This window comes from Brassica napus, chromosome C3 (assembly GCF_020379485.1).
Source record: "Brassica napus cultivar Da-Ae chromosome C3, Da-Ae, whole genome shotgun sequence".
NCBI lineage: Eukaryota > Viridiplantae > Streptophyta > Magnoliopsida > Brassicales > Brassicaceae > Brassica > Brassica napus.
In genome coordinates, this window is record NC_063446.1 from 61404415 (window position 1) to 61420369 (window position 15955).

A 15955-nucleotide genomic window follows, 5' to 3' on the forward strand; every position below is an offset into this window, starting at 1 on the left:
AGTCTGTCACACCTCCAAGTTTGGGGATGTCCAGCTGAAGCAAGAATATACAATCCACATGAAAAGAAATTAGATTTCAGAACGGTCAGTGGTTTCTTTATTGGTTAAAGGATATACTGTCCAACCCATACTACAAGAATAGTAGAAACTGGTAATGCCAGATTTTATGAGAATGGTAAGATTAGTGGGAGTGATAAAATTCAAGATGTGATCATTCAAGAAATTAGGGTAAATATCCTTTTACCCTTAGTTCCGAATGTTGGGAATCCTCCTGTTGTAGAACCGTTGCACAACGAGGAAAACCAGTTGAATGATCCACCACTCCTTAATGAAAATATCGCCAATAATGAACATGAAGCACACGAGGAACCATCATTAAGAAGATCAACTCGTGAGAGAAGATCAGCTATTTCTGATGACTATGTGCTTTATCAAATAGAATCTGGAGAATGGGATTTAAAAGATCCGGTTTCTTATTCACAAGCCATGAAAGAAGTTAATTCTGATCAATGGATCTAGGCCAGTAAAGATGAAATAGACTCAATGGTTAAGAATGAAGTTTGGGATGTTGTTCCATTGCCTGAAGGACACAAAGCAATTGGGTGCAAATGGATCTATAAATCCAAGCTCGATCGTCATGGCAATGTCAAACGACGTAGATCCAGACTTGTAGCCAAAGGGTATAATCAGAAAGAAGGCATTGATTATGGTGAGACTTTTTGACCTGTGTCTAGAAAAGAGTCTCTCAGAATTATAATGGCATATGTAGCTGAATATGATCTTGAGTTACATCAAATGGATGTGAAAACCGCCTTTCTTAATGGAGACTTAGAAGAAGAAGTTTATATGCGTCAACCTGAAGGCTTCATAATCGAAGGTCAGGAAAATATGGTCTGCAAATTGAAGAAATCAATATATGGACTGAAACAATCTTCGAGGCAATGGTACTTAAAGTTTGATGAAACCATTACGAAATTCAGTTTCAAAGAAAACATTGTGGATCCATGTATATACCTTAAGATCAGTGGGAGTAAGTTCATATTTTTGGTTCTGTATGTTGATGACATATTATTAGCCAGCAGTGATCTTGGTTTATTATATGAGACTAAGAGTTATCTCTCTGAGAACTTTGAAATGAAAGATATGGGTGAGGCATCCTATGTTATAGGAATTAAGATATTCCGTGACAAATCACTAGGAATTTTGGGATTGTCTCAGAAAGCATATATTAATAAAGTTCTTGAGAGATTCGGCATGATGACATGTTCTTCTAGCATTGTTCCTATGCATAAAGGTGACACGCTTAATCTTAAGCAATGTCCGCAGAATGAAATGGAACGTAATGAAATGCAAAAATACCCTTATGCATCTCTTGTGGGAAGTTTGATGTATGCACAGGTTTGTACCAGACCTGATATTAGCCACGCAGTTGGCATGCTGGGTAGATTTCAGAGTAACCCAGGACTCACTCATTGGCAAGCTGCAAAGAAAGTTTTGAGATACTTAAAGGGAACAAAAAACTACATGTTGACATATCGAAAATCAACACATCCACAGATGGTTGGATTTTCGGACTCAGATTTTGGTGGATGCAAAGACTCTAGACACTGTACTCTCGGCTATGTGTATCTCCTTAGTGGAGGTGCCATTTCATGGAAAAGCCAGAAGTCAGAGTTGATATACACATCCACTATGGAAGCTGAGTATTTTGCATGTTATGAGGCTTCTATTCAAGGAACATGGTTGCGGAATTTTGTGTCAGAGTTTGGGGCTTTGAGTTTTGTTGACAAGCCTCTCACTCTTTACTGTGACAATCAAGCTGCAATCTTCTTCGCTAAGCATGATAGGATATCTAAGGGAGCCAAGCATATGGACCTCAAATATCTATCACTGAAGCAAGATGTCAAAAGAGAAAAGTTTGTCATTGAACATATAGGCACTGAACTTATGGTTGCAGACATATTTACAAAAGCTTTACCTCCAAAGACTTTCATGAAGCATGCTGAAAGTATGGGTCTTGAGGATAGCGCCTAATGTTGTTTGTTTACGATTAGCCTATGTATGACAATTATTTGAGCTCTTTTATGACTTTTACATCTTTTATATATTATGTTTCCAATGTGCACACACATTATTGTTGGTTGGATTTATGATAACAAAATGAGTCTCTCGTTAAAGACTTTAAAGGGACCATTATGATACTCCTACTTATGTTTATGGTCTAACTATGAAGGTGGTCAATGCGGTAGTACATGGAAGGGATCATGTTGCAGAATGATGTGCAACCGCCATGACTCTCATTGATTACTAGATTAGTCAAGACACTTATAATGACCAAATGAAAAAAATAAAGTTATAGCATATTATGCCGGCCTTATGATTCCATAAAGAAAACATTAGTGGATCTCACTAACGACCAAGTGGGAGACTGTAAGGAATATTTTCTTTCCCTATTTTATAGTTATTCGTTTTCTATTGGAATATTGCTATTCCTTAATATATTTGGTGACCAATGAAATTGAAAATGAAGGAGTAATTCCTAATTTATCTCTACCTTGATGGACGGTTGAGATTAATCTAAAGGAAACCCTAAAGAGGAATTAGGTCTTCTCTCAACCTATAAATACATTTCTTTAGACCATCATAAAGATATCCTAAAAGCAACAACTAACGTTATAGGCGAGGCGAGAGAAACCTAAGAGTTCCTAAGAAAAGATTGAGATGTTCATTTTTCATTCGGGATTCAATCCATTCAGGAAGATTCTCAGGCAAAATGAATCTAGGTAATTCTATAAACATGCATATGATTCTATTATGTGATTAACCTAGATGTTTAAATATCTTAAGGTTCTATGTAAATTTAACTTAAAAAACACACTTGCACATCTGCATTGATTGAGTTTTAATAGAACTTCTCATATTATAAAACAGAAAAGGTATAAAAAAAGAAAGAGAATCAATTAGGCGTCTATGCCAAAAAAATAAAACTAATAACTTTACCATTGAACTATCATGGTGTCAGTGAAGACTTTACAAAAATCCAGTCTTTGTTTTCAGGATTTCTTGTCTTTTCTCTGATCAGTACAGATCTGGTTATGAGAAAACTACAAGAGGACTGAAGCAAGTAACAAAGAGACTCATGGAATCTCTGCAGTTTTTTTACCATTTCTGTTTTATATCAAATAATAATATTTTTTGTAGAAGATGAGCTAAGCAAGCTGTAGAAGGACAGTCACATCATAGTATGTCCAAATAAGGCATTGGAATCCTGTTGCACTCTTTCGGTTAACATTATGAATAGAATTATTTTATATTACTCTTATTTTTATTGGAATGTCGATAGTTTATTTTCCTTTATATAAAAGAATTCTATTCATAATGTTCCCGACTCTAAGGATCAAGTTATACACAGTCTGTGTAACACAGACTTACAAAGTTACAATCTAACTGGGAAGAATTCCATGTTCGTACATCGAAATCTAGATGTACCACTTGGTTGGCTAGGTAGGTTTGAGCAACATAGTAAAAAGTTTTTGTATCTTAAATAAAATGCAAATAAGGAAAGATATTATGAAAACATACGGGTCTGATTAGTAATGGCTGTAGTTTTAAAAATTTTGCTGTAGAAAAAATTTTGCAGACTTTTTGCTGTGGCTTTAGATTTTATTGCTGTAGAATTTTATGGAAAGCACTAAAAAATTGCTTTAAATATTTAGCTCTGCGGAGCACTTGTACAGCTGTAGGTTATTTCGAGAGCTGTCGTTTCAAAAAAAAAAATTTAAAACTTGATTGCTCTGAATTTAGTGTTGTAGAAATAAATAAGGATGTAGACAGCACCTACAGCAACTACCAATCATCCCTATATTCGACAATAACACAAATTATATGCTATGTGTATTGGACAGCAAAAACCTGTCAGCTGTTAAAGAAAGAGTTAACAATTACATTCTACAGCTGGTTTAACAAATACCCAAATTATCCAATCCAACTGTTACACCAATGGGAAACAGTATTAACGGTTGATTTCTAAGCACGTTCGTTGATTACAAATTATATAATGGCACATCTATTGTACAAAAGAGTTTTTTTGTCTTGAATAACATTCGTTCAAAAAAAAAAGATTACAAATTATATTTCTTCTTATGGTAAAATTGAAGGGGCAAAAACTATTTTTATGGAAAAAAAAAAAGATAGCACTATAATAAATGATGAAGGAGAAGAAAAGAGTAGCATTATTAGACTAGATGTGCCGACGGACAAATGCGAAAAAGTTAGATTAAACTAAATTGTTCTTTTTGTTAAAGGTGCGAGTCTTGTGACACATAACCGAAGCTAGCAGGTAGACTGATGTGATGATATTCCCATATTTCTTCTAAGAAGTAGTTTCATACTTATAAATTATAACAAGTTTGATTTGGGGTCAACTTTGTCACGTGAATGAAGTTGTTAGTGATGGATGGCTTATACACGAATACTCTCGCAGTCAGGCAAAAACATTCGGGGCATCTCCAACAATAAAACCAAATTTGACGTTAAAATTACACCAAATTTAATGTTGAAATAGCACCAAATTTGGTGTTTTGGTGTCAAGATTTTTTTGTCATCTCCAACAATGACATCAAATTTTACACCAAAAATAATATTATATATTATTATTTGATATTTTTAGTTTTAAATTTTTTATATTTTTATTATTTGTGATTGATAAATAATTATTTTATCGTATCTAGATTATTATTTATATTTTTATTATTTTTAAGTGATAAATAATTATAGTCATTAAATAATTTATATTGAAAATAAATATTAAAATACAAATTTAATTTTTTTAATTATGTGAAAATAAACTTAAAATACAAATAATACAATATATATTTATTTATTTACAAATTTAATAGCAGCTGAACTATGTTATTAAATGAAACATATTAAAATACATATTTTAAATATTTGGTGTGATGAATAGTGATAAAGATACAAATAATACAATACATTTTAGTGTGATGAATACAAATAAAACAATACATTTTGGTGTCAATTTGTTTTTGTCATTACCATCAATGACACCAAAAGTAATATTATATATTCTTATCTGATATTTTTCGGTTTTAAATTTTTTAAATTTTTTTATTTGTGATTGATAAATAATTATTTTATCACATCTAGATTATTATTTATATTTTTATTATTTGTAAGGATAAATGATTGTAGTCTTTTAATAATTTATTTTGAAAATAAATATAAAAATACAAATTTCATTTTTTAATTATGTGAAAATAAATTTAAAATACAAATAATACAATATATCTTTATTTAATAACAAATTTTATGGCAATTGAACTATATTATTAAAGAAACATATTAAAAGATGTATTTTAAAGATTTGGTGTGATGAATAGTGTTACACCAAATTTAGTGTAATATTATTCACATTACACCAAAGTTGGTTTGATAGTGTTATTTTTGGTGTCTTGTTGGAGATGAAATTACACCAAATTTGGTGTTTTGGTTTCTCGCTAGAGATGGCTTTAGGCCCCTGGCCGAAAAGAAATAATGACCATGTTCGTTTACGTGTCGCGCGACCTGGGACCTGCGACTAAGATTATGTTCGTTTAGGTGTCGTGCGACCTGCGACTAAACCTGCGACCTGTGACTAAAACTATGTTCGTTTACGTGTCGCGCGACCTGCGATCTTCGACCTGCGACCAGTCCAGCGATCAAAATTTTCTTAATTTTTAGTCGTTGTTTTTTCGGGCGACTTGAATGGGAACCCGCGACTGGTCGTGCGATCAGTCGCGCGACATCAAAACGAACAACAACATGCGACTTGCGACATGCGACCAATCGCAGGTCGCATGTTACGCGACATCAAAACGAACAACAACCTGCGACCTACGATCAGTCGCAGGTCGCAGGTCGCGCGATAGGTAAATGAACATGGCCAATATAGTCTTTTGGCAAAAAAACAATTTTAAAAAATTAGTTAAAAATTAAAATTTAATGTAAACATATAGCTATTTTATTATTTTGAATGAAGATTTTCAAGATAAATTTCGTTTTTAAAATATGTAAAACTAAATTTGCTAAAAATATATTTATATTTTTGTTTATTTAAAATTTTCAGTAAAATTGTAAAAAAAAAAAAATTAAATTAAAAATCTGGATCAGTTAAATATGCCTGGACACAACATTAAACTAGAGGGAATAGAATTAAACTAGAGTAAGAAATCTTTAAAACCGTGATATGTGGTAGTTTAAGGCCGGGCTTGTCTTAAAGCAAAAGGGTTACCTCATTGTATATATAATTTCCAACATGTAAATGTATTTTATATCCCTAGGCATCGTATTTTCAACGAGAAAAATCATTTCTTTAAATTGATGCTTAGCAAAATCGACATACTTAGCTCCTAGAACGAATAAGAAGGAAGAACTATTATGGAGGTGATTGGTAGTTGCTGTAGTTTCTGTCCAAATTTATTTCTATTTATTTCTATAGCACCAAATTCAGAGCAATCAAATTTTAATTTTTTTTTTTTGAAACCACAGCTTTCAAAATAAGCTACAGCTGTACAAGTGCTCTGGAGAGCCAAATATCCAAAGCAATTATTTAGTGCTTTCCATAAAATTTTACAGCAATAAAATCTAAAACCACAGCAAAAAGTCTACATATTTTTTTCTACAGCAAAAATTTTAAAGATACAACTATTACCAATCGGACCTCATGTTTGTAACTATGTTTTTTTCACCAGACCTTTAACCAATAGCACCATGAGTCATTTATTTAAAACTGATGATTCGATCCTGTTGATCATAGGTGACAACTAGCGATTACACTTTCTCATTTAGCTTGGTTACCGATTTCCATCAAATCATTTGAAGAGAAGAGGATAGATTAAGATACTATAGCATCAAAATAAATGTTTCCTATAACCATGGTACGATCTCCAAAACTTTCTAGGTACAAAACTAATTACCGATTTCCACAAAATTTATGCATCTATGACCAGATTTGAAGTAAAATGATACGTTTATATGCAGGGACAACGAAAATTCAAGATTGATCAAGAAAATTGGAATATCAAAAAGGGGAGGGAGCTACCTTCAGTCCAATCATAGAGAATCAATAACCCAATTTGTCTACCGCATCATACATTCATTTAACGAGTTTAGTTTGAATTTTGGTGACTCAGTATTTGGATGAATGATTCGGAAGCTAATTGGATCATATCACAACCTGTGAATGGACTCAAGGAAGCTCTCTATCTATCGATTCCCTATGTATTAGTATCTGAGTGTCAATATATGTGTTTGTTTGTGTGTGTGTGATGTACGCTATATATGGATGAATTTACAAGTCTTTCTTTTTTGTCATGAAAATACTTTATATAAAAAGCAAAATGGGTCAAGCCCAAGTCCAAAGAAATAAAACATTAGCCCGCTACAGAGCTCGTTACAGAATGATGAAGAGCCTCTTTGGCGATAGAGTCCGAAAGAGAATTTTCCAATCTAGGGATATGAGAGAAAGATAGAGAGGTGAATCCAGATGAGATTGATTGTATATCGCTGATGATTCCAATCAACTCTTTCCTCTGGATCCTGCCGTTGATTGCTCTGATGAGCGTTGTACTGTCTGAGAAGACGTTGAGGTTGATGAAGCCTAGCTCCTTTGCCGCTTCCATGGCTGCTCGCACTGCTAACGCTTCTGCAACTAGAGGGGATGAGATGAACTCTTGTGTGGAGGAGCCTATTATCGTTCTGGAGACTTGGGGACCTGAAAAGTTCCATGCTAGCCCTGCCTTGTTTCTCGTCTCGTTCCAGGCTGCGTCTGTCTTGCATGAGATCGAGTTATTCCTGAGGGGAGCCGTTGTCGATCTGTTGTTCTTCGTTCGAGCTCTTCCAAGTAGGGGGTTGCTTTTGATCCTTTTATCTTGGGCTTGATTCCATTCCAATGCTAAGCGTAGACCTGTTGTGGCAGTTTCCTCAGGTGTGATCTCCTTTGAGTCGAAGAGAACGGCGTTTCGTGATGTCCAAAGAGACCAGAGCACCCAAGGAAGAATGGAGCCCACGATCTCAGTCGGCGGTAGACAGACGGCATCCTTAAAGCGCAAAAGTGCCTCTTTGAAATCCATACCTGCAGCTATGTGAACTGCATTTCTTAGTGGTATGCTCTTCCACACTTCCACTGCAAAAGGGCAGGTAAAAAAAATATGCATTTTAGTCTCTTGCTCATTGCACTTTGTGCAGTTTGTAGTTGATAAGATTCCTCTCTTCTGGAGGTTTTCCCCCAAGGGCAGCGCATTGTTGATGATGGACCAGAGGAAGAGTCTCAGTTTCAGTGAGCATTTGTGTCTCCACACCTCTCTGATCCAATTAAAGTTGTCATCTGTGTTCGTTGATTGCTCTTTGACCTTTTTGGATGCAGAGAAATAACCCGATCGTGTTGAGTTGGTTCCTGTTGGTAGGGGTTGCCAAATAAATCTGTCTTCCATTCCGCTTCTACTCGGATGTAGGCTCATGATCTTTGTTGAAAGCTCAGGTAAGAATTTTTCAACCCTTGCTCTGTTCCAATTTAGATCGTCTGTTAGGAGATCCGAGACCATTAGATCCATACCTTCCTCTTGGATAGGTCCATAGGGTTTAACATTGTCGTCTAGAGAGATCCATGAGTCCTTCCAGACTGCGGTTGTATGTCCATTACCAATGGTCTTTCCAATGTTGTCTTTTAGAAGGTCTCTCCCAAAAAGGATACTTCTCCGATTTACAAGTCTAAAACACTAGCAAACCAGAGAGCATGATTTTGATAAATATTATGCAGCAAGATTTGATGGAAAAGAAACAAACCCTAGATCTCATCTAAAAGTTAAACCAATCGTAAATAAAACTTTCATTACAATAAGAGAGTTTGGAACAAGAGAATAATGAAAAATAAGAGATGAAATTTTGCATGTTTGAATGGATGCCTTATGCATATATGGATGGAGACAATTGATGTGAGAGGTAAAGAAGAGCTTAAATAAAAGAAGATATACTAGACAGAGAAAGAAAGAGAGTAAAAAATGCAGATTGCGAGGAAATACACAACGGCTACAACAAGCATGCAAACTAGTGACGGTTTTTTTATAACTCCAAATTTTGAACCTTTTAGAAAAATTGTAGGAAAATAAGGAAAATTCTCTAATTGATTACATATATATTTTTCTTAACTTCATTGGTACGTGTACCTGGACAGAAACAAAGATAATGTTAGGAATCTGACAACTATTTTATGTATATAGTGTAGTTTAGAGCACTTGTATTCCTTCAAATTTTATAAAAGTTCTTAACCAAAACAATATTAATATTTTAATACAATTTAGTTATATATTTAAATTTTAATTAAAAATAAAATTACACCTCCTATAAAATAAATGTTTCATGAATTTTAACTTTTCTTCACTCTTTTATTATTCTTTACCATAAGTGGTTATTTCAAATAGACGTTTTTTTTCTGATCAACCCAAATAGACGTATTCTTAAACCTTAATAGTTACCTTTCCTCATCCACAAACCTTTATACCTATAAAATTGAAGTACTTATTAGTCTCTTTGGCTTATATTACTAGTCTATATACTCTTATTCGCATACTTAGTGTTAAAATAACAAATCATATGCTATTAGAATTTTTTTTTTCTTCTAATCCACTATTGTTATAACATTTACATACAAAGTTACATTGTTGATCAACGTTCATGATCACCCTTCACCCCCATTTTCTTATTTTTGAGGTCCCTTACCCATATAAATCATGTCCATTTTCTTAGGCGACTTACCTAATGAAATGAGTCACCAAGAGAGATTGGAAAACATTGCAACCTACTGACCAAAAAAACATTGAGACCTAAGGAATATTCCATTTACCATTTGCCTGAAATGGCTTAGACGTTCTTAATCACCTTTTGTTAAATCTTGTCTTTACTTTAATTCTATTTTATTTCATCCAACGCCTAGTTTTTATTTCATTTTAATTTGTTATTGATTCTCCATTTAAGTGTGTGTTTTAATTTTGAAAGAAAACATAGAGAATCTCTCTTTTATTCAGATCACTGACTTTGCAAGGAATTTGCATAGGCTTTATCATGGACCGACTCCAACCCGTCTGAAGCCTGCCCTCGCTCACCGATCGTATCTGGTTCATTTGGCTAGTACAAAATCCAATGGGGGTTCCGTTGTTCTTAGTTTTATTACAAACACAAAAGTCCTAAGCATCTTAGGGAGATATGAATATACAACAACACAAGACACAAACAGAAAATCAATAGCAACAGTTCAAATCCAGAACCCACAAAACATTAAAATAAACGAATGAACAAATCCAACACTTTAAACCAATTTTAGAGTCGATGATTTGCTTGTGTGTGACATATATATCAGTTCTTCACTGTGGTCACATGTTTCAGAAGCATTTCCACAACATCTTTGGATATCCTCGAAGCTTCGTTGTTCTCCGACTGCTCGATCTTGGCATCAGTTTCTTGCTCTAGCTAGCCTCTTCACGTTTACACCTGAATCTCCAGTGATCTGTTTTTGGCAGTCAAGTTCTTTCACCATGACAAGTGTTAGAAATATTAAGCACACGTGTTTGTTTTGTAATGTTACCTCTTAAAGTTTCCTCTGGAAACCATGCTCAGTACTGGTTTCTCCAATATTTCGCGAAGAGTACTTGTTTCTCACACCAAAAACTTTAAAACTTGTAAACTCATTCATTATTAGGAGTTTTTCTGCGTTATGAGTCGTGATAATAAAATTTTGAAAATATATTATTTTCTAAAGTAAAAATTCAATTTTTATATTTCTAAGAATTTTTTTAGCTTTTTCAGTATAAATGTAAGAAACTTTCATTATTTATATTCATAACTGGTTTTGAAAAAATATAAAACATTTATATATTTTTATTTTCCAATTCTAAGTTAATGTAAAAAAACTATATATTTATAATATATTATTGGTTGAAAATTTTCATTAGTGGTAATATGTATATGTTATTGTTATATTTAAAGCATCTTGCCAAAAATGTAAAACTTCATAAATGCAATTGGACATGTTTTTAAAAAGATGTCATCATTTTCATTAAACTATGTCATTTTTCTATTGTAAATGAATATGGCGATGACATATAAATAAAATTCAAAAAGTCATTTTTTTTTTGTCAAACAAAAAATCACTTTTCAAATAATGTTTAGGAGATGTCATTTACATTCTAATGGTTAATCCTACGTAAGTAACTGAATAATCTTAAAACAAGTTACAACGAATATGAAGTATTGCAGTTTAATCCATAGTTAATTTGATTTTGGGGTAAAATTCATAGCTAATAGTTGTCCAGAAACGAATATTGTTGTGATTCATTAACCAAAGAAAATACACATTGTTCGATGGAAATGAGGATGCAGTAGAGAAAATCTCACTTGAAAATATGAAACAGATTTAAGAAATATATAAGTTTGGTTCAATCTACTTATTACCAATTTTAATTTTTTTTGGAAAAACAATTGATTTTAAATTAAAACCTCAAAAAACTTAACATAGCACAACTAAGATCCTAAACCCCTAAACCCCTAATTAACTTAACATTCTCTTTAATTGTTGGGAATCTCCTAAACATTAACAGCATTTGTTTGTCTTAAGTTTCAACACATTTATAGTTAACTAGTATTAATTATAATGGATTGTAATGTCAACTACACCTACAAATCTGAGATCGCTTGTACAGTTTGATAACAACTCATTTCAATAATCGATAATGTAATAGATTAAACCTATAAGACTGTGTAAGCGACACATAGTTTAAATTTCAAATGTCTGGTTGTTTTAATATTCGAAAGTGATCATGTATCGTAGATTGATTAACGGAGTTTATTTACTACTCGGCTAAAACACCAATTGAATCCGTAATATGATCTATGTGCATCTGTGGGATAAGAATGGGTTTCTCAGGTGGACCCAGTTTAAATACAAAAGAATAATCATTGTATAAACTACGTCATTGCCTGGAGGAAAGTCTTATGTATGTATGATCACCATGACCATTCATATATTATATATTATATATTTTCTGTTAAAATACATTATAAAAAGTAGAATGATTGCTAAGTATTTTATCATCGGTGTCTAATTTTCTTAAAAGCCGCCAGTCTTGTTTTTCTTTAAAAAAATTCTTTTTTTTGCGTGTGTTTACACAGAAAATATAGAAATCCACAGTACAACAAGAGAGAGTGAAAAAGATGAACTACTTTATTTTTCTGACGGTTTGATCCACTAATTAAAGAATTGAGTAATGCTATCCATCGGATTATCTTATGAAACTAGAAGTTGAAAGTTAACATGAATTTTTATATAATTTAATATAGAAAAGTAAGTCAGCTAAGGTTTTATCATCAAGCTATTGGTTGACAATGTCGGATGAAAGCGATTTATATGACTAGTAAGTAATTATTCTATTAATCTAATGTTGTTTAAAGATTTAACAATGACATGAACTTTTAGCATGGCCGAAACGTTACACGTTCACGTGTCAGTGACGTTTAGTTTCTTCCCACGTATCCAAAACTCCATTATATATTTGTATATTTTTCGTATTTTGCCGGCTCGTAATTTCTTGAATTGATTATAGTTGTTTCTGGTTATAATTTGAAAACTAATCTTATCTAAGTTTTTAGAGGTTTACCATTTCAACATGACAGGCAAAATACTTACAGGTGTGCAATGCACCCTGCACCCTGCACAATCAAAGCGTAGATCAGAGAATGGTACCACGATTTTCTACTTTATACACTAATTAACACACATTACTTAATTTGGATATGTTAGTTAATTCTTACATATTCGTATGAGTCATAGTTACAAACTATCCCAAACTTTTGGACAACTCAAGGTTTATGATAATCTATGTAAACATTAATCATTAATATAATCCTTTTTTATGAGACCTGGCAATAATTTGACAATAGTTTATGCACCACTATAGTTATTTTAGATATAATAATTAACTTTTTTTTTTTGGGCAACAATAATTAACTTTTCTAAGTGATTCAATAGCCAACCAACATTATTTTATGTTACGTTTTCAATCAACCGGGCATTGACATTAACTTATTAAATGATAATACTCTGAATCTGGAATCTGACATTGCAGCAGGTATCACTGGATTTATTTAATTAAGTTATCGAACGGATAATGCAAAGTTTTCGTTTAAAAATATATAAGGGAATATATACCATTGCATTCTCAACATTTTTATACTACCTGGATTATGATATAGGTTATATTTAGAGCAAAAATAGCCCTATCATTGAATGTTAGATTTTTGATGATTCGAAAATTGCATACATATTTATTTATACTTGTCATTTTGAACCGGAAGTTTTATCTATTTTATTAGTAGTTTTTTTTTTAATCAATCTTAATATAGTATAAGGGTTCAAGTTGACCCAAAACAGATTTCCCTACCCAAAAGTAAATTCAATTCCAGCCAATATAGGTCAAATTAAAAGAGTTTCTTATACTAAGGACACGTTATAACATTTAACCTGAAGACGTTCAACCCGGTACATCCATCGGTTCCAAAAGAAAATAGCCAATCCATCTAAAGCCGACTGAGACCCCAATTAAATGGATCATTATTTCATCTTGACTGTGTAATTGCAACGGTGAGTGTGATTCGAACGTTTATATGTATTCACGCTTTAACCACATATGACGGGTTGAGCTACACCTGTCCAAAAAATTGAGAACATAAATCTTAGAAACTAACTGTCTTATTCTTTCACTTGTGCTACATAAACTATAATAAATTCCATTTAATTTACATCAGTTCAGCATTTCAGTTTAATTGTCGTGGCAGAGTAAAATTTTTGTTTTAAAATAAGTGTCGTTTTAGAATTTCAATATAAAATTTATTGACAATATTCTCTGGTCTATTTTTTTATTGGTTGAAAAATGGTTAGATGTATTAGTAATGATATTTTTATTTTGAAAATATGCAAAACTTAATGTTTTCTTAATATGTGTATATAAACCTAAAAATACAATTAAAATGAAACGGATGGAGTATGTAATAAATAAATGGTGATCGGTGTTTTATTTTGAAAGTTTAAATCATATTCATTTTGTGTTTATGTGTATAAATGGAATTGCTTATGTGCTTCAGAGCGAGGTAAAACTCGATCAAGAAGCTTTGGTCAACTTAAGGCCGATAGAAAGATGTTTTTTTTTTTGGCACAAGCCGATAGAAAGATGTTTAATGATGGCGATAATAGAGATAACTACTTTTTTTTTTCTTTGAACCAGAGAGATAACTACATTTGACACTTTTTCACAGAAGTCTAATATATATATTTGGCAAACGTATATTTTTTCTTTTAATTATTTGTTTACTTCTTTAGACAAGCAAAGCATATTTTTTGCCTATCTAACAAGTGGCAAGTACACAAATATGACTTTCAATTTTTCCCCACCTGAATGATATCCTGTCAAATTTATGTATCGTCTCATTTGATTAATTTTAATGATCTAGTTTATTTTAGTAGCATCTTAGTAAGCGTTGAAATATATTATTTGTATTATTATTTTTAACCTGGCTACTTCAAATTCGTTTAGTTCTAAAATATAAATTTGGTATATACTCGTTATATCTCATTTTTTTTTAAATAAAGTGGGTGAATTACTTTTGGAGAAAAATAAATTACGGTTGGTTCCCTACGTAAAAACTATGGATTCTCAAGTTCTCATGCGTACTTATTGTCAACCTATATTTGATATAGATACAAAATCAATGAAACTAAGTATTTTATATTATATATCTTTTGACAAAAGAGTTTCTATTTTCTATAGGCAAATCTCCAAATAGCACATTTCTAAGTTTATGTCACAAAAATAGCTTTCAAAAACTAAAATGACTAAAATAGCATTTTATCTTTTGAAAAATTTAAATTTTTTTTATTTTTCAAAATTTGAAATCTTATCCCAAAACTCCACTCCCCAACTCTAAACCCTAAAACCTAAACTCTAAACCATAAACCCTAAATCCTAAACTCCACCCCTTAACTCTAAACCTAAACCCTAAACCCCACCCCTAAACTCTAAACCCTAAACCCTAAATTCTAAACCCTAAACCCTAAATCCTAAACCCCACCCCTTAACCCTAAATCCTAAATCCTAAACCCCACCCCTAAACTCTAAACCCTAAACCCTAAACCCTAAACTCTGAACCCTAAACCCTAAATCCTAAACCCTAAATCCTAAACCCCACCCCTTGACTCTAAACCCTAATATCTAAATTAATTTACCATTGGAGAATAAGTGTATATTTATCTCTTTTGATAAAACATTAAGTGCTATTTTGGTTATTTTTTTTTTTTGACATCGGTTATTTTTATTCTTAGAGGCTATATTTGTGACAAAATTTTTTTTAATGCTATCCTAGTCAGTTTTTCATTTTCTTTTTGTAACCGAAAAGGGCTTTCTATTTAAATGCAAGAAACAAACTAAGTACTTTATAGTAGTACATCGCTACCTTTTATTTTACCAAAGTGTTGATGGTCGAATTAATGGTAGTGTAAAATTAATTACTTTGTGATATAGATTCAGACCACCTTTTTGATATATAAATTTTTTTTTAGTAAAGATTGACTCCAAAACGGAAAGAGATTAAATGCTAGAACACTAGTATTAAAGGTATTTCTTAGAAGTTCTCAAAGTAAAAGAAAATTATTGATACTTTAATTTATTAGGTTGAGTATTTTAAATTCAAGAAATCTACCTCAAAATATCTATAAATATATTGAGAATCCATGTTAAAAAAATCACTATTGGTCAGAAACTTTCACTGTTAACAAAAATAGAAATAAAAACTTGATTCTATTTATAAATGTACAACAATGTACCAAAAATATTTTGTTAAGAAGACTATAAATTAA

The 15955-nt window shown here is 32.1% G+C and overlaps 1 protein-coding gene across 1 annotated transcript; it reads right to left on the reverse strand.

The window, feature by feature from the left end:
* Positions 1-7430: 7430 nt before the first annotated feature.
* On the reverse strand, positions 7431-8609 carry LOC106373350. The gene has a single exon (XM_013813536.1). The coding sequence runs from the start codon at positions 8607-8609 to the stop codon at positions 7431-7433; it is 1179 nt and encodes a 392-aa protein (XP_013668990.1).
* Between the last annotated feature and the right edge of the window lie 7346 nt (positions 8610-15955).